We start from the raw sequence: 19640 nt of genomic DNA on the forward strand, positions 1-19640 counted from the left end.
TGATGCCAAGGAGAAGTGAGTTGCAATAGTCCAGTCGGGACGAGATGAAGGCATGGATGAGTCTTTCAGCAGCAGGCGGTGTGAGAGAGGGTCTGAGTTTGGCGATGTTGCGGAGATGAAAGAAGGAGGTTTTAATGACATGGCGGATGTGAGGCTCAAGGGAGAGGGTGGAATCAAAGATCACGCCAAGGTTGCGGGCCTGGGGAGATGGGGCACTGGCACACGTATGAGCCATTACCAATTTTTCCAAAGTACTTCATCATGGTCAATGTGGTTGTGGTGATTGATACAGGGCACTTCATTTTTACAAGCAAGTGAATCACAAAACCCCAATGCATAAATGCAAAAGGTGGAATGGGTGATAGAATGTGAATGTGTATCGCAATTCATCTGTATGACCAGATGCAAGTATAAAGCTTACTCTTCAAAAAGGCCATCATGCTTAACATCGCAATAGGTCCACAGCAGACCATAGCCTGGCCCTAAACTCATCTCTGGAACACCTAGACAACAAAGATGCCTATATTAGACCATTATTTATTGACTATAGCTCTATAGCCTCAACACCATAATTCCATTCAAATTCATCACCAAATTTCCTGACAGGAATCATCAGCCTCCTCTGCCACTGGAGTCTCTGCTTTCTGACCCCCGACCACAATTAGTGAGGATAGATGACAACACCTCCTCCACAATAATTCCACATTGTGCTCTGCAAGGATGCGTTCTCAGTCCCCTACTCTACTCCCTATGTACTTACATCTGTATGGACAAATTTGGCTCTAATGCCATCTACAAGTTTGCAGATGACACCACTATGCTGGGCCTGAACGTGAACAATGACTAGATGGAGTACACGAAAGAGATAGAGGCTAGCAACATGGAATCAAGACAGGAACCTCGTCCTCAATGTTAGCAAGGTAAAGGACGTAGTAATCGACCTTATGAAGCATAAGTGTACATGCCCCAATCAGCATCAATAGTACCAGAGTGGAAATGCTTGAGAACTTCAAGTTCCTTGGTGCCAATATTACCAATGATCTGTCGTGGACCAACCATATTGACATGACAGCCAAGAAGGCACACCAACACCTTTACTTCTTGTTAAGACTGAGGAAACTCAGCATGTCTCTAATGAGTCTTACAAACCTCTACAGATGCACCAAGAAAGCATACTCAGGTTGCATCACAGCTTGGTTTGGGAACAGCTCTGGCCTAGACTGCAAGAAATTGCAGAGTTGTAAATGCAGCACGGTCCATCACACAGACCAGACTTTAAAATTAAATGTTAAAGATACAGCATGGAAACAGGCCATTGGGCCCACTGAGTCAAGATAACACACTAGTTCTGTTATCCCACATTCCCGTACATGAGGGGTGATTTACAGAAGCCAATTAACCTACAAACCCGCACGTCTTTGGAATGTGGGAGGAAATCAGAGCACCTGGCGAAAACATATGGAGTAACAGGGAAAATGTACAAAACTCTGCACAGACTGCACCCATAGTCAGGAGCTAACCCAGGTCTTTGGCGCTGTGATGCAGCAACTCTACTGCTGTGCTACTGTGCCACCTCTTCTTCTCCCTGTTCCCATTGAGCAGAAGGTACAGAAGTTTGCAAGCACACACACCACCAGGATAACTAACTGCTCTTCCTCTCTGTTATCAGTCTTTGAAGAGCCCTTCCATAACTTCGGGAACTATCCAATTCACCTCCACTCCATTGCAGATATTGTACTTTGTGTATGGAACTGTTGAACTACAACGCTGAAAACTATATTCTACACTTTGTATATTCTCCTTAGCTCTACCTATGGTACTTGAGTTTGACTTGATTCTATTTATGTATAGTTTTATGTAATCTGATTGGATAGCATGCAACACAAAGTTTTTCACTGTTCCTCGGTACATGTGACAATAGTAAAACTAAACGATAGAGGTTAAAACTGAAAATGTTAAGACCAAGTCAATATACTTTTCCAGGGAGGAATATCAAGGGCTAAAGATGTATAGATGGATTGGTGGTCCAAGTCTGCCTTGATCTAACTTAATGGTTAAAGTTGAAGGTGCACAACACATTAACCTTGTTCCGAAATTTATAATGGTGCATCCTTGGGACATTTGGTGGAACCTCTTATGTTGTCCAGTGTCTAAATAAAATGAATATTGCTGTTAGGATTGACTAAAAAAGGGAATAAGAAAAATGCAAGGGAGAATACAGGAAAAGATAAATGATGACTATAATGGGAAAAAAAAGTTAATAATCCAGGCATATGCCTGACAAATATGGAAAATTGCCCAGGGATGCCTAGCCCATAATACATAGGGCAATTCTAATTCAACTTAATGGCATCCAATCAATTTACTGAAAATCATCAGCAAAGTGAAGAACTACATTACCAACAGTGTTTGTAAGCATTAATAACCTTGAAGGCATACAACCGAACAGGAAAAGTGACCCAGGAGAAATGAATAAAAGAACCTTAAGGGGCTGTCCCACTTTCACGACCTAATTCACAACCTTCTTTACTCGTGGACATTTTTGCATCAGGCTAGAAAAACGCCCCGACCTACTTGATCCCACGAGTACCTAAGACTAGCATCACAACCTACCTACGACATATCTACGATCTCGTGACGACCATGCTGCAAGTATGAGTCAAGGGCAAACTCGACAGAGGTCGTGAATTAGGTCGTGAAAGTGGGACAGGCCCTTTACAAAATGGCCAGAAATAGCTGTAGGCCTGAGGATTGAGAGAATTTTAGGAGGACCAAGAAACTGATTAAGATAAAGGAAGATAGAATAAGAGTAAAGTTACAAGAAACATTGTGACAAATTAGAAAAGCTTCTAGATGTATTTAAAAAATATACCTGTAGACTACAATGTGGGTCCCTTACAGACGGAAACAGAACTCATATTGGGTATTAAAGAAATTGTAGAAGAATTAAGTAATTAGTTTGTGTCTCTCCTTATAGAAGAGCCAAAGTCTGTCAACTATACAAGAGAACCCGAGGTTGTGCTGGAATGAGAAACTGAAGGAAATAAATATTAGTTTAAAAATAAGTTAACAAGATTCAAATTTGACAAAGACTAAGGAGCTGATGATCTACATTCTAGAGTTTTGAAGAAAGTAATTGTGGAAATAGCAAACACTCCGTTTTCATCATGTAAAATTCAATATAAGCTCTGGAATTGTTTCTGAAGATTGAAGAGCAGCAAATGTGACCCCTAGAAAGGAGGCGGAAAGAAAAGAATGGACCTGCACATCTAAAGTCAGCAATAGGGAAAATACTAGAATCAATAATGAAGGAGTGAGTAATGGAACACATTGAGAAGATAAAATAATTAAGTAGAGTCAGCATGGAGCTATAAAAAGGAAAATTATACTTGGAGTACTTTGTGGATGTGATTACTACCCAGGGTAGAAAACATTTGATGTGCTGAATTTGGATTTCCAGGGGGGGGGGGGGGGGGGGGGGGGGTGACATGATGACACAGATTGAGAATTGGTTAATGGCCAGTGAACTAAAGAGAAAGAATAAATTGATCAGTCCTAATTTGGCAGACTATGACTAGCCGTTTATTGCAGGGATAGGCACTTGGGCACCAGTTAGTTAGTACAATCTGTATACATGATTTGGGTGAGGTGACCAGATATCCTATTTCAAGTTTGCTGATTAAACAGAACAGGGTAGAGAGATGAATGTAAAGACACTTCAAGAAGATATGAACAAGCTGAGTGAATGTGCAAGAATGTGGCAAAGACAATATCATGTGGAAAATGTGGTCACTTACTTTGGTGGGAACGGGGGGGAGGGGGGGAGGGGTAGTGGAAGAGGGAGTACAAAGGGGGATCTGGCTCTGATACTCTGTACACTGTCATCACCCTTATTTGGAAACTTTTACATAACTTGGGTATGCAAAGAATTTCACAGTGACTTGTCACATGTGACAATAAAATATTCATTCATTCATTGGTGCACAAAACAGAAAACTGGGATATTTTTTAGATGGTGACATATTGGGTAATATTAATATTCAAAGGGACCTAGGAGTCCTTGTACACAAGTCACTCACTGACAGCTAATGTGCAAGTGTCGCAGTAGGCTAATAACATGGTGACTTTATTACAAGAGGATTTAGGCATAGGAGGAAAATCATGTCCTAATGAAATTATATAGTTGCTCATGGAGTTTGCACTTGGAGTGTGACATCATGTTTTGATTTCCTTACTTAAAAAAGGATACTCTCGCTACAGAGTGAGTGCAGCAAAGATTGACAAGACTGGTTCCAGGGGAGGTTATGGAGGCTCAGTCACTGAGTTCATTCAAAACCAAAATCAATACATTTCAGGATAATGGTGAATCAAGGAAAATGGTGATAAAGCAAGAAAATGCTGCTGACACAGCAGATTTCTTTTCCTTCCATATCCCAAGGATGTGCGGGTTTGTAGTTTAATTGGCCTTCATAAATTGTGATTGATGGTCAGCGTGGACTTGGTGGGCCAAGGGTCCTGTTTCCCTGTTGTATCTTTAAAGCAATCAATCTGCCATGATCTTAATAAATACCGATGCAGGCTTGAATGCAGGGCCAAATGGGCTCCTTCTTGTCCTGTGATGCATGTTCATATGATGTAAACTTGCACACAGAACAAGGCTGCAGACCACTCTACAAATGTGTTTGATCCAAACGAATGAAAGCGGAGTCCCACAGCAAGGTGAGAGGAAGTCCCTTTGACTCAAGGCAGCATTTGGTCAAGTATGATATCAAGGAGCACAACTGAAGTCTACAGGAACAATGGGGAACGTATCACTGGCTGAACCCGAAATGTCAACTATTAATTTTTGCCAGATATGCTGCCTGACCTGCTGAGTTACTCCAGCCTTACTCCAGGCTAGTCATACTCTGCAGAAATGATTGTAATTTTAAAAGTATACTCATCTTGCTGCATGAACCCTTTAGGGGGCCAGTCTACTTCAGCTGCGTCATTATATACGATGCTTCCATCATGAGGGCAGGCGGAAATCCTTGCTGATAATTGCACAATGTTCAAATCCTCTGGCATCTCTGCAGTAAATGAATGAGTCCACGTTTGAAAGCAGCAAGATCTAGACAACATTTAGGCGTCGGTTGTTGTGTGGCAGGTAATGTTCGCTCCCCAAATAATTCCACATGCCACAATCATTATTGTCTGGATTTTATTTCTGCTGTGCCTTTAACTAGTTGTGGTGGTGGAAACAAATGTAATTTATTTTCATGGGATGCCATCGTTATGATAATATTGGCCTAGCCGGTAAAATATGAATTAGCAGGGAAAACCTATCTCAGAAGCACACAGGAGACAATGTTTCTTTTTGTTGCAGCCTCTCACAATCCACCAGTTGGACTTCAAAACTTCACCTGTGGCTTGTTATCTCATAAAGTGATTGAGGGAAGACGTAGGAGCAGGAACACAGGCCTGCTCTTGCATACTCCCTTGACCAATTTATGAACTGCTCATTTAATGTGTCAACAACATTTTATTTACTTTATCTCCATATCCCTTGATTCACTATTGTCCTAAAGTGTATTGATCTCTATGTTGAATGAACTCAGTGACTGAGCCTAAATGGAACTATTTGACTTATTTTACCTGATCGTCATTGAAGCCTATCTTATCTTTACTTGCACTGTGAACGACATTGAAGCAGACCATCTGTTGTATACTTGTTTATGAAATCTTGTCTGAAGTACCCTTTAATGCAGTTCGGTTGTCATGTTTACATTGTGATTGTATTAAAGTAGGATTTCATCTGGGATGTGAATTAAGCTTTGATGGTTTGATAGTAGCACAATCTAATTTATTAAAACTTAGAATTCAAACATACAAGATTTTACCTTCATCAATGTGGTTTCCACAATGTCCGTTGCTATGTATGTTTAAACATATGTAATGAGAAAATATTTATAATTTGGTAATTACAGAGATTTTCCGGAGCATGGCCAACATGTGAATTGTTTAGAAGAACTTCAGTGGCACTGTGGTAGAGTTGCTGCCTTATAGCACCAGAGATCCATGTTCGATCCTGACTATGGGTGCTGTCAGTACGAAGTTTGTAAGTTCTCCCCGTGACTGCTTAGGTTTTCCTGGGTGCTTCTTTTTCCTCCCACACACCAAAGGCGTACATGATTGTAGGTTAATTGGTTTCAATATAATTTTGATGAGGAAATGGAGATCGTCCCAGAAGCTGATGATGACTGACATGCAATCCATCAAATTGCTGCACACCCTATAGCAATGAGAATTTACCCCTCATTGCTGAGATTCACATTTGAAGACTCAAACCAGAATTAACGGATGGGGATGCAAGGAACTGAAGGTGCTGGAATTTTGGTGAAAATACAAAGTGCTTGAGTAACTCAGCAGGTTAGACAGCATCTCATGAGGACATAAATTAGTGATTTTTGGGTCAAGGCTCTTCTTCTGTCTAATTGTGGTAGGGGGAGAAAATTGGAAGAGAGGAGGGGGTAAGACAAAGCTTGGATAGAAATGGGTGGATACAGGTGAGGGGGGAATTAAGGAATGTTTCTATTGACTGTGGTTGCATAATGGTGTAGTGGGGTTTGACAAGAACATAGTATATATTAGATGTCTAAAAACCACAGCCTTCAATCATGCACGTTCGACAAATACAGACGGCTAAATTTGATTTGCTTTGTTGTCGGGCTTTTTGTGGGTGTGGATGCCTGGATATAAATTGGATCTTTGGCCATTCATGTTATTGCAGTAGGAATAGTCAAGTCAGTTAAACAACCTCGACTGAATGTGTATGGCAAAGTTCAGAGATGAAGTTCAGCTCACATTAAACCACGGCAGAATAAAACCAAATGAGGGAAGTTGGTGTTCCTTCCTCTACTGTAAAGGCAGAGACCTGGTGGTGTCAAAGATTCTATATTGTTCACATTCATTTAATGCAGTGACTGACAAATTTGTGTCCTCACTATGATTCAAAAGGTTTTTTTGTGGAACTCTGCCTTTAGTATTAGGATTGATGTACTCAAAAAATATTGGCACGTTACATTGACTAACAGCCGACAGATAGATGTACCTGGATTTTACACACCCGGTGGCCTGTTTCAATGTAAAGCCACGGGGAGAAAGTACAGACAGCACCTGTAGTCAAGATCAAACCCGGGTCTCTGGCGCTGTATGGTACCAACTCTACCGCTGCACCCCTGTGCTGTCTCCTAATGCTGTGGCTATTGGTGTCCAATTATAGTTGGAGCAGCCACCTCAAGTGTGTTCCTAACTTCAAAACTATTGTGGAAGTAAAACATGTAAAGTCTGTGTGGTGAGTCCTACCGAGGAACATTGGAGAAGTTACTTCTCAGAGGCTTAATAATCATCTCAGAATGTACCCCAACATTCAGAAGGGGCCTTAAGTCTCTTTCTCGTTCTTCAACAATTTGAAAGGCATCTTGCACACAATAAAGAGAAATCCCTGAAAGGGACCACAACCAACACGCATTTTTGAAAAACTTCAAAACACCAAAATAATGAATGTAAAATTAAGAATGGGATGACAGAAAGTCAGTGCTGGAGTATTTTGTAGCATGCCATTTGACAAGGGCGTGCATCAATAAGTACTTGGTGTGTTTTTAAGATATTGATGTAAAGAAGGCTTTATTATGGTAAAATTATATTTTTTCGCCCAAGTGTGATGTAATCCATGTAAGATTAGTTTGGAGTTATCTGGAGTTTATTCTTGCTCTGACTTCAGCCAGCTGTGTAGGCTAGAAACTGAAACAACTTAGAATCGAAGAAACATCATGAGCCTTCAGCAAACATTGGAGAATAGAAACCAAACCATCTTATGTTTAAAGGGAAGTTGGGTCATGGCAATATCAATCCTACCAGTATAAATTAGTAAATTGGGGAAATACATCCAAGAGGATAACATAGTCCATAGAACAGTACAGCACAGGACTGGGTCTTAAGATTCAGGGTCTTGAAATGTATACTTTCCCCCAAGGCAGACATAGTTGATATGCTTAAGGAGCAACAAGTCATAGTCAAAGGGTATGCAATATATTAACCATTAATTTCAAGAATACAAGCAATAACCAGCCTTCACATTACTTTCAGATCTAACTTACAAGCAGTAATTGGTTTTGAAATTCCAAGGGCAGGTGTGCAAACAGATATTTGTTGTCTGTGAAGAGAACAGATTAATTGTTGGAGGACACTAAAAATTGACAAGACAATATTTACTCTCATACCCTGTTAAATATTGGGACAAAACAAATGTAACATGATCATGAAACATTTTTAGATATACACAAAATGCTGGAGTAACTCAGCGGGACAGGTAGCATCTCTGGAGAGAATAGGTGACGTTTCGGGTCAAGACCCTTCTTCAGACAGTCTGATGAAACGTCACCCATTCCTTCTTTCCAGAGATGCCTCCTGTCCCGCTGAGTTACTCCAGCATTTTGTGTCTATCTTCGATTTAAACCAGCATCTGCAGTTCTTTCCTATACAAAATTTTCTTATGTGCTTTACCAAATGTACAGACAATAGAAAATCGAATCCCTGGCCATGAATACACTGAGAGTGAGGTGTGATATCCATGGATACTGAAAAACAATAGATGAAGTTCTAGGCATTGGAAAGAGGCATCAGACATCTTGAGCTAAGATAATTTGCATGATAGCAGCATAACTTTCCCAGAGTGGAAATGTTGCCACTCATCACATCCAACATGATCTCGATCATATTTGTTCTGTCGAACAGGGTTCTTTGCATATCCAGAGACCCTGATTAAAAGAAAAACTGGATGTTTTGAGAATCTTGGTTTTCCTTTAGAATATCGATCTGAACTACCTTGTCTCAACAAAGATGTTTGAATATTTAGAATCGGTTTTTGCTCCTTCAGGTGCTCCCATTGTAAATGTATAATTCTATAGAGCCATCTGTCCACACAAAATATTGAGGTAATCTACATGTTATCAGCCATGATCATATTGAATGGCGGTGCTAGCTCGAAGGGCTGAATGGCCGACCTGCACCTATTTTCTATGTTTCTATAACTTGAAATTATACTTTATTACCAGTTCTTATCTTGGTACCTAAAAGTTTAAAAACATATTCTGATATGTTTAAGATTCATACAGGGTCTCTCTTGTGTGATTGCTTATGAGAAATAAAGACTTGGTTGGTACATCTGCAGCTCCAGACTCCAGTGGTTCTTCGTAACACAACAGATGAAATTCGCCATTGCCTTCAATGAATCAATACAGCCCTTAGTGAAATGAGGAAAAGGGAGACAGAAGATCAGGACCTCAGAACTGGTACAAATATTATGGTCTACCTGGCAACAGTGATTTCTGCGCTTACAGGCTTACAAAGTCCTGCAAATTCACTGGAAGGATAAGTGAACTGGAATGTCAGCGGCCTCTCTCGTCAGTATCCTAGTTCAGGGACCCTCATTACATTCAGTCAGCTCTACTGGATTGGCGATAGCTTTTGCACAAATTCTATTCTAAACTTTGTTATGGGAAGGGGTAACTCATCAGACAGAGAATAAGGGTGTGCTCAAAGGCTCTTGAAGAAATGCAATATCCCCATTGACCCAGGAATCTCTGGCCCCATTCCAATTCCTTCTCTCCGCAGATGCTGCCTGTCCCGCTGAGTTACTCCAGCACCTTGGGTCTATCGTCAGTTTAAACCAGCATCTGCAGTTTCTTCCGACACAATCTCTGGCTCATTTTCACTCAAAGCACAAAGAATAGATAGGGTGAACACACGATCTTTTTTCCCCAGAGTAGAGAAATCAAGAACTAGGCATAGATTTAAATTGAGATGGGAAAGATTTAATAGAAACCTGAGCGGCAACCTTTCAATGCAGAGGGTGGTGGGTATGTGGAACAAGCTGCCAAAGCAAGTAATTAAGCTTGGAATATTGTCCAAACACGGGCAAATGAGATGAGCTTAGATGTTGCTTCTTGGTCGGCTGGGAATGTGTTGGGCCGCAGGTTCCGGTTTTGTGCTGTATGACTCTATGTCAATGACTGGTGAAGGAGCAGTTGAGATGGTATTGATAAATTCAAAGTCCATTTGTCTCTACCACACAGAAGCCTGGTGGTCTGAAGAAGTGTCTCGACCCGAAACGTCATCCATTCCTTCTCTCCAGAGATGTTGCCTGTCCCGCTGAGTTACTCCAGCTTTTTGTGTCTATCTTTGGTTTAAACCAGCATCTGCAGTTTGTTCCTACACAGCCTGGTGTAAATGACTGAGTGGATCACCAAACTGGCCACCTGCACAAACTGCCACCCTCATCAGCTATCTCCTACCCCATTTATGGAAGAATCTACAGCTCCCATATTGGCCTCTTCAGTCTTCTCAGATCCAACAAAATCAGAGTGGAAGCAAGTCATCCTTGATCCCAGAGATTGCAGATTAAACCTACTATGTACATGTAGATTTATCAAAGTGGGAACAGAGGGTATCAGGCAAAGTTGAAGTAGTAAAATAAAAAGTACTTTCAGTAATAAATTGTTATCCTGCTTTCTCCACTTGTTATGCAAACTTAATTTTTAATTGAAAAGGGGTTTCACCAATCTAATTACGAGTTGTTCAGATTATTGGTAAAGCCCAAAATATTAATCTACTTTTTTTTGCAACCTTTCAGATAAAAATCAGAAGAAATCAAATGTAATAAACAAAAGGAAATTCCACTTTGCAAATGGTTGTTATATATACACATTTCAAAAGCCAAGTTGCTTTTAACTGGACCATAATGCTTAGCTGTTATTGAATCATCTTTGATGCTGATATATAGAGATACAGCACAGAAACAAGCCCTTTGGGCCACCAAACCTGCGCCATCAACCGCCATTTACACTGATCTAATCCAATTTTATTCTGAAGCATCTGCAATTTTTTTCTTACCAATTTTATTCTCTTCACTTTCCCATCAACTCTCCCCAGATTCTACCCCTCACCGAAACAGAGTGGCAATTTACAGCAGTCAGTTAACCTGACACCTCGCACATCTTTGGGACATGAGAGTGGAAACAGAACATCCAGAGGAAACCCAGTTGGTCATAGGAAGAACGTGCAAACTCCACGTAGACAGCACCTGAGGTCGGGATCAAACCCAGGCCTCTGACATTGTGAGGCAGTGGCTCTTATCAGCTGTGCTACTGTGCACACCCTATATGAAGTACAGATGTTGTAATTTGTACTATATTAAAAGTAATGAAGTACAGATGTTGTCATTTGTACTAAAGTATCAATGCCAAGAACAGTAACAAGGCAGTAGTGATTAATAATTGTGTAGTATTTAAACTAAATAGTCTGTCATTTTGATTGTTACCATATGAAATGCTAGTCTTTTCAAGATATGCCAATTGTTTTTTCATATTTCCAAAGTCATCACTCTTTCAATTCCATGTATCTAACTTGCAGCTTCAGTCTGCTGATCTTTTGTGCCTCTTCAGAATAAAACTGAATCTAACTACTAAAAGCGTTCCTGATACCTTCCCAGTAGAAACATTTTCAACTGCGAGCACATCCTACCTTTCATGCAATTAGATACTCCCTCGGTTGCCCCGTGGTGTTTGCTAAAACAAAAACTGGATACAGGTTGGAAAATAAAAACTAACTTGGTAGTTAGTTCAGCTGTTCTTTGGAAAACTTGTCGAGCACAAAATAACTGTTCAAAGAGAAACTTTTTTAGCTGCGCGAGTTAAAGGCAACGCCGATAATAGGAAGAGGGGCAGGGTGGACCAGTACCTGCACTCAGGTTGATGCTGTTGCTCTCCGCTGGTGGCGGGGATGTGAATGTGTTGTTGTACCTGGCGGGAGGAGGGTGGTCTGGGGCTGTTGCTCCAAGGTGCGACTGGGAAGCCGAAGCGTAGGTCGATGTTGCTGGTGATGCCGCTCCCAGGACCAGTCTGGCGTTAGATGCGCTCTGGTAAGAAGGGTAATGCTGCTGCTGTTGCTGCTGCTGCTGCTGCTGCTGTTGGTGCTGATGGTGCTGATGGTGGTAGTGATGTGGCTGCTGCCCAGTGTTTATGGCAACCGGCGGATGGTGGTGACTCTGCTGGGGAGCTCCTCCTCCTGCTGCCGCGCCAATGGCCAGCTGCGGGATGTCCACCATGGTGGGTCTCTCGTACCTCCTGGCCATCATCGCCTTCTTCCCGGGGAAGGGTCTGAGCGCGTTGTAAGGGTTTCGCTGTTTGCACACTTTGGAGATGGTGACCGTGCGTAGTGTCTCGTCTACCGCCTGATGCATCGCCTCGTCCATTGCAGCCGCCTGGTGCCGGTGCCCGGTGCCAGTGCCCGGTGCCGGGAGGGGGAGCGGCGTCTACTTTGACGCTTGCACCGAGCCCGGCTCGCCGTCGCAAGGGCCGAGGGTGAGTGACAGCGCCGCTGACCTACGGCCGGGACAGGCACCAGCGGAGCGGCGCTCAGCCCTGCAGCGACCCAATGAGAGGCAGGCGTGGGCGGGACTTCTGCTCCAGCTGAAGCCGCTGTCTCTGCTCTCTGTGTCTGACTGACTGCGCCTGGGCGCCTGTCACTGTGTCTGACTCAGAGTTTCGGAGTCTCAGTCTGCATGTGTCGGTGGCCCAGTCTATTTGTGTTTCCCTAACGGATGGGTCTCTGCGCCCCATTATGTGCCTGTGTGCACCAGTTATCCAGCATGTGTCTTTGCTTCCCACTTCATGTCTGCAAGTGTCTCAGCGTCTCACCATGTATCTGTCATTCTCTAGCATGTCTGTATTTTTCCATGTCATTGTCCCAGTAATTGTCTGTTATCCCCATTGTGTATGTTTCAACATGTGTCTGTGTTTGCCTGTGCCAATCTCCCTCTGTGTGCATGTGTTGTATGTGAGTGTGTGTATGCACATGTCTCCCACAGAGCATCTGTGTGTGTGTCCCTCCGTTTATATCTCGAGCTATGTATTTATGCATCTCTATGTTGGTATTTCTGTTTGCGGGTACATGCCTGGCGTTTGCATGCTTCCCTAAGTTTGTATGTGTGAGATAGATCAATAGAAACCAGGCCCTCTGTCCACCAAGTTTGTGCTACTTGCCACTCATTCACATTAATCTCATTAAAAAAATCTTCCCACCTTCTCATCAACTCTCCCCAAAATGTACCATTCACCTTCACAATTCACACATCTTTGTGATGTGGGACGAATCCAATGGCAGGTGAACATGCTAAATACACACAGACAGTACCCAAGGTCTGGATTAAACCCAGGTCCCAGACACTCCTGTAGGGGTGGCACAGTGCAGGTTGTACACGTGTGAGTATTTGTGGAGGTTCAGTAAATCTTCCTCTTTCAGTGTGTATGAGCTGCTTCCTATCTGTGTAACATGACTGTTTATAATAATCTGAAAATAATCTACACAATGCCCTGTTAGCAAAAGTTAAATAAGAGGACATGCAAACATACACAGGCAAAATTTCAAACAACCTGTTGCAGCTGAGTTTAAGGGTGTAACTTACCTGCCAGATCGACATAATTGACTAGTGAGGTGCCTGTGGAACATGGTAGTAGCATTGTGTATAACATTCAGTGGAGGTTGCAGTTTCGCAAAGGTTCAAAAAGCGGGCAGCTGGTTACAGCTGTACAACACCATGTCCTTGAACAACACCCTTCCTTTGACATGCTGCAGGCTACAACCTACAGCACAAGGTTTTTGAGTCATCCTTTGACCTGCAGCTAGCTATAACTGCACAGCACAAGGTCTTTAAGAGATTTTTATGAAGATTAAATGCAAATAGGGGATTGAATAGCTTGTCGTTTTTATTGGATACTAGACCAAGTAGGGCCCGTTGGGTCCCGTCCCCTCAACGTGTGGTTGTGTGGGGGGGGGGGGGGGGGGCGTCACACACACCCTAACCCACCCTTGATATTATATTAATATTATTCATTCGCTCCTTTTACCCCATTCCCCGCCCTATCCACTCACGCATAACCCCCAACTACGCAGGCGCGGGCCAGAGAGGGGTGGGGGGTAGAGATGGTGAGGGGGTAGAGAGGGAAGGGGACGGGGTAGAGAGGGAGAGGGAGGGGGTTAGTGATTGAAGGGTGGGTGGGGGGGCGCGGCATAACAGGGGAGGCTTGGTTCCTGAACGCAGTACCCCACAAGAGAGGGGAGACATAGAGGGAGGGGGGGACAGAGAGGGAGGGGGACAGAGAGGGAGGGGGGCAGAGAGGGAGGGGGGCAGAGAGGGAGGGGGGGAAGAGAAGGAGGGGGGCAGAGAGGGAGGGGGGCAGAGAAGGAGGGGGGCACAGAGAGAGGGAGGGGGGCAGAGAGGGAGGGGGGCAGAGAGGGAGGGGGAGAGAAGGAGGGGGGGGGAGAGGAAGGGGGGCAGGAAGGGGAGGGCTGGTTCCTGAATGCAGTACCCCACAAGAGAGGGGGGGGGGCATAGAGGGAGGGGGGACAGAGAAGGAGGGGGACAGAGAAGGAGGGGGGCAGAGAGGGAGAGGGCAGAGAGGGAGGGGGACAGAGAGAGAGGGGGCAGAGAGGGGGGGGGACAGAGAGGGAGGGGGACAGAGAGAGAGGGGGCAGAGAGGGGGGGGCAGAGAGGGAGGGGGTTAGAGAGGGAGGGGGCAGAGATAAAGGGAGGGGGCAGAGAGAGAGGGGGCAGAGAGGGAGGGAGCAAAAAGGGAAGGGGGCAGAGAGGGAGGGGGGCAGAGAGAGAGGGGGCAGAGAGAGAGGGGGCAGAGAGAGAGGGGGCAGAGAGAGAGGGGGCAGAGAGGGAGGGAGCAGAAAGGGAAGGGGGCAGAGAGGGAGGGGAGGCAGAGAGGGAGGGGAGGCAGAGAGGGAGGGGAGGCAGAGAGGGAGGGGGGCTGAGAGGGAGGGGGACAGAGAGAGAGGGGGCAGAAAGGGAGGAAGTAAGGGGGGCAGAGAGGGAATGGGGCAAAGATGGAGGGGGCAGAGAGGGAGGGGAAGCAGAGAGAGAGGGGGGAGCAGAGAGGGATGGGGGGCAGAGAGGGAGTGGGGGCAGAGAGGGATGGGGGGGCAGAGAGGGAGTGGGGGCAGAGAGGGAGGGGGGAGCAGAGAGGGAGGGGGGCAGAGAGGGAGGGGGGGCAGAGAGGGAGTGGGGGCAGAGAGGGAGGGGGGGTAGAGAGGAAGGGGGGGTAGAGGGAGAGGAAGGGGGGGCAGAGAGGGAGGGGGGGGGCAGAGAGGGAGGGAGGGGACAGAGAGGGAGGGGGGGGCATTATGCATCCGGTGGTAATGGACAAGATCGGGATCACTATGCTGCGCGTGAGCCATGGCATATAAAAGCGACGAGTGTGGCTTTCACCCCCCATTTGTATACAGTATTTGCCTATGTACCAGTTTTATTTCTAATCCATCTACATTCCACACATTGTTAACCAGTACTCTTTTATTCTATCGTATGCTTATTAACCATATAACCATATAACAATTACAGCACGGAAACAGGCCATCTCGGCCCTACAAGTCCGTGCCGAACAACTTTTTTCCCTTAGTCCCACCTGCCTGCACTCATACCATAACCCTCCATTCCCTTCTCATCCATATGCCTATCCAATTTATTTTTAAATGATACCAACGAACCTGCCTCCACCACTTCCACTGGAAGCTCATTCCACACCGCTACCACTCTCTGAGTAAAGAAGTTCCCCCTCATGTTACCCCTAAACTTCTGTCCCTTAATTCTGAAGTCATGTCCTCTTGTTTGAATCTTCCCTTTTCTCAAAGGGAAAAGCTGATCCACATCAACTCTGTCTATCCCTCTCATCATTTTAAAGACCTCTATCATGTCCCCCCTTAACCTTCTGCGCTCCAGAGAATAAAGACCTAACTTATTCAACCTTTCTCTGTAACTTAGTTGTTGAAACCCAGGCAACATTCTAGTAAATCTCCTCTGTACTCTCTCTATTTTGTTGACATCCTTCCTATAATTGGGCGACCAAAATTGTACACCATACTCCAGATTTGGTCTCACCAATGCCTTGTACAATTTTAACATTACATCCCAGCTTCTATACTCAATGCTCTGATTTATAAAGGCTAGCATACCAAAAGCTTTCTTTACCACCCTATCTATATGAGATTCCACCTTCAAGGAACTATGCACGGTTATTCCCAGATCCCTCTGTTCATCTGTATTCTTCAATTCACTACCATTTACCATGTACGTCCTATTTTGATTTGTCCTGCCAAGGTGTAGCACCTCACATTTATCAGCATTAAACTCCATCTGCCATCTTTCAGCCCATTCTTCCAAATGGCCTAAATCACTCTGTAGACTTTGGAAATCCTCTTCATTATCCACAACACCCCCTATCTTGGTATCATCTGCATACTTACTAATCCAATTTACCACACCTTCATCCAGATCATTGATGTACATGACAAACAACAAAGGACCCAACACCGATCCCTGAGGCACCCCACTAGTCACCTGCCTCCAACCCGACAAACAACCATCCACCATTACCCTCTGGCTTCTCCCATTCAGCCACTGTTGAATCCATCTTGCTACTCCTGCATTTATACCCAACAGTTGAACCTTCTTAACCAACCTTCCATGAGGAACCTTGTCAAAGGCCTTACTAAAGTCCATATAGACAACATCCACTGCTTTACCCTCGTCAATTTCCCTAGTAACCTCTTCAAAAATTCAAGAAGATTAGTCAAACATGACCTTCCAGGCACAAATCCATGCTGACTGTTCCTAATCAGACCCTGTTTATCCAGATGCTTATATATATTATCTCTAAGTATCTTTTCCATTAATTTGCCCACCACTGAAGTCAAACTAACAGGCCTATAATTGCTAGGTTTACTCTTAGAACCCTTTTTAAACAATGGAACAACATGCGCAGTACGCCAATCCTCGGGGACTATTCCCGTTTCTAATGACAGTTGAAATATTTCTGTCATAGCCCCGGCTATTTCTACACTAACTTCCCTCAATGTCCTAGGGAATATCCTGTCAGGACCTGGAGACTTATCCACTTTTATATTTTTCAAAAGTGTCAGTACTTCTTTTACTTTGAAACTCATAGTATCCATAGCTACTCTACTAGTTTCCCTTACCTCACATAATTCAATATCCTTCTCCTTGGTGAATACCGAAGAAAAGAAATTGTTCAATATCTCCCCCATCTCTTTTGGCTCTGCAGATAGCTGTCCACTCCGTCTCTCCAATGGACCAATTTTATCCCTCGTTATCCTTTTGCTATTAATATAGCTGTAGAAACCCTTTGGATTTACTTTCACCTTACTTGCCAAAGCAACCTCATGTCTTCTTTTAGCTTTTCTAATTTCTTTCTTAAGATTCTTTTTACATTCCTTATACTCCTCAAGCACGTCATTTACTTCATGCTGCCTATAATTATTGTAGATCTCCCTCTTTTTCCGAACGATGTCCAATTTCCCTTGAAAACCAGGGCTCTTTCCACTTTTTACTGTTTCCTTTCAACCGAACAGGAACATAAAGATTCTGTACTCTTAAAATTTCCCCTTTAAATGTCCTCCATTTCTCTTCTACATCCTTCCCATAAAACAAAATGTCCCAGTTCACTCCTTTTAAATCATTTCGCATCTCATCAAAGTTAGCCTTTCTCCAATCAAAAATCTCAACCCTAGGTCCAGTTCTGACCCTCTCCATAATTATATTGAAACTAATGGTATTGTGATCACTGGACCCGAAGTGCTCCCCAACGCATACCTCCGCCACCTGTCCCGTCTCATTTCCTAACAGGAGGTCCAACACTGCCCCTCCTCTAGTAGGTACCTCTATGTATTGCTGCAAAAAACTATCCTGCACACATTTTACAAACTCCAAACCATCCAGCCCATTTACCGAATGTGTTTCCCAGTCTATGTGTGGAAAGTTGAAATCTCCCACAATTATTCTGTATTTTTATTTTCTACTTCTACTATCTTGCACTATGACTATGACCAGACGCTAAACTGCATTTCGTTGTACCTATACTTGTATCTGTGCAATGACAATAAAGTTGAATTGAATTGAATTGAATTGAATTGTGTCGGCAACCGGATTTGCTTTTCCTTGAATGTGCCTGATGTCACTGGAGAATTGCAGAACAAAGTCCAAGTGGCGGATTTCCCGCGGTGAATAGCTCCCCGCATTTGTACGAGTAGTGTATGTGAGCGGTTGGTGATCCGTATAAATAGTGAAGGGACGGCCTTCCAACAGATGGCAGAAATGCTGGATGCGAGGTATACACCCAAAAGTTCTCGCCCGATCGTACTGTACCTCCTCTGAGTGGGTGATAATTTTGCCGAAAAGAATTCCAGAAGCTCCCACCTGCCATTGACTCATTAGAAACATAGAAACATAGAAAGTAGGTGCGAGAGTAGACCACCAGGTCCGTCGAGCCCGCACCGCCATTCGCTCATGGCTGAACACTAAACAGACACACTTACCCACAAACAGTAGACACAAGACACAGAACACAAGACACTACCCTTCCCTTTATACCGCTATCACCCCTCTCCACCCCAAAAACCTCGTGATCTCCTGGGGGAGGCAAAAAACCGGATAAAAACCCAGGTCCAATTCGGGAAAAAAATCCGGGAAATTCCTCTCCGACCCCAATCTAGGCGATCGACACTTGTCCAGGAGATCACTCAGGTCTTACTATACTAACCATACCTAGGTCCATATCCCTGCCCTCTCCCCGTAGCCCCTTATCCCCTTGGCAGCTAAAAAAACATCTATTTTAGTCTTAAATATATTTAAAGTTTCTGCTTCCACTGCTCCCTGGGGCAGTGAATTCCATAAATTAACCACCCTCTGGGTGAAGAAGTTCTTCCTCATCTCAGTTTTAAAAGAGCCCCCCCTTATTCTGCAACTATGTCCCCTAGTTCTAGTTTCCCCGATCATTGGGAACATCCTCGGTGCATCCACCCGATCAAGGCCCCTCACGATCTTATATGTTTCAATGAGATCGCCTCTCATTCTTCTAAACTCCAAAGAGTAGAGTTCCAGCCTACTTAACCTTTCCTCATATGTCAATCCCCTCATTGCAGGAATTAATCTTGTAAACCTTCGCTGCACTGCCTCCAGGGCTAGTACATCCTTTCTTAAGTATGGACCCCAGAACTGTACACAGTATTCCAAATGTGGTCTCACTAATACTGTGTACAGCTGCAGCAAGACCTCCGTGTTTTTATACTCAATCCCCCTAGCAATAAAGGCCAAAACTCCATTGGCCTTCCTGATTGCTTGCTGCACATGCATACTAACTTTTAGTGATTCATGTACTAATACCCCTAGATCCCTTTGCGTTGCATTACAACGCAGCTCCTCCTCATTTAGAAAATAACTTGCCCTATCATTTTTTTTCCCAAAGTGAATGACTTCACATTTATTAGTATTAAACTTCATCTGCCAAGTTGTTGCCCACTCACCTAGTTTATCTATATCCTTTTGCAGACTCTTCCTATCCTCCTCATCCCCTACTTTTCCTCCCATTTTTGTATCGTCCGCAAATTTTGATATATTACACTTGGTTCCCTCCTCCAAATCATTTATATAAATTGTGAACAACTGGGGTCCCAGCACCGACCCTTGCGGAACCCCGCTAGTTACCGGTTGCCATCCCGAGTATGAACCATTTATCCCCACT

At 44.0% G+C, this 19640-nt stretch overlaps 1 protein-coding gene across 1 annotated transcript in view; it reads right to left on the reverse strand.

Annotated features, from left to right (window-relative positions):
- Nucleotides 1–12428, reverse strand: part of bend4 (BEN domain containing 4) — a 53297-nt gene extending 40869 nt beyond the window's left edge. The window contains exon 1 of the mRNA XM_033027853.1: nt 11779–12428. Within this exon, the coding sequence (XP_032883744.1) occupies nt 11779–12292 (514 nt within the window). The 5' untranslated portion in view covers nt 12293–12428. The remainder of the gene's footprint in view (nt 1–11778) is intronic.
- Between the last annotated feature and the right edge of the window lie 7212 nt (nt 12429–19640).

The sequence above is a fragment of the Amblyraja radiata genome, chromosome 1, assembly GCF_010909765.2.
Source record: "Amblyraja radiata isolate CabotCenter1 chromosome 1, sAmbRad1.1.pri, whole genome shotgun sequence".
Lineage (NCBI taxonomy): Eukaryota > Metazoa > Chordata > Chondrichthyes > Rajiformes > Rajidae > Amblyraja > Amblyraja radiata.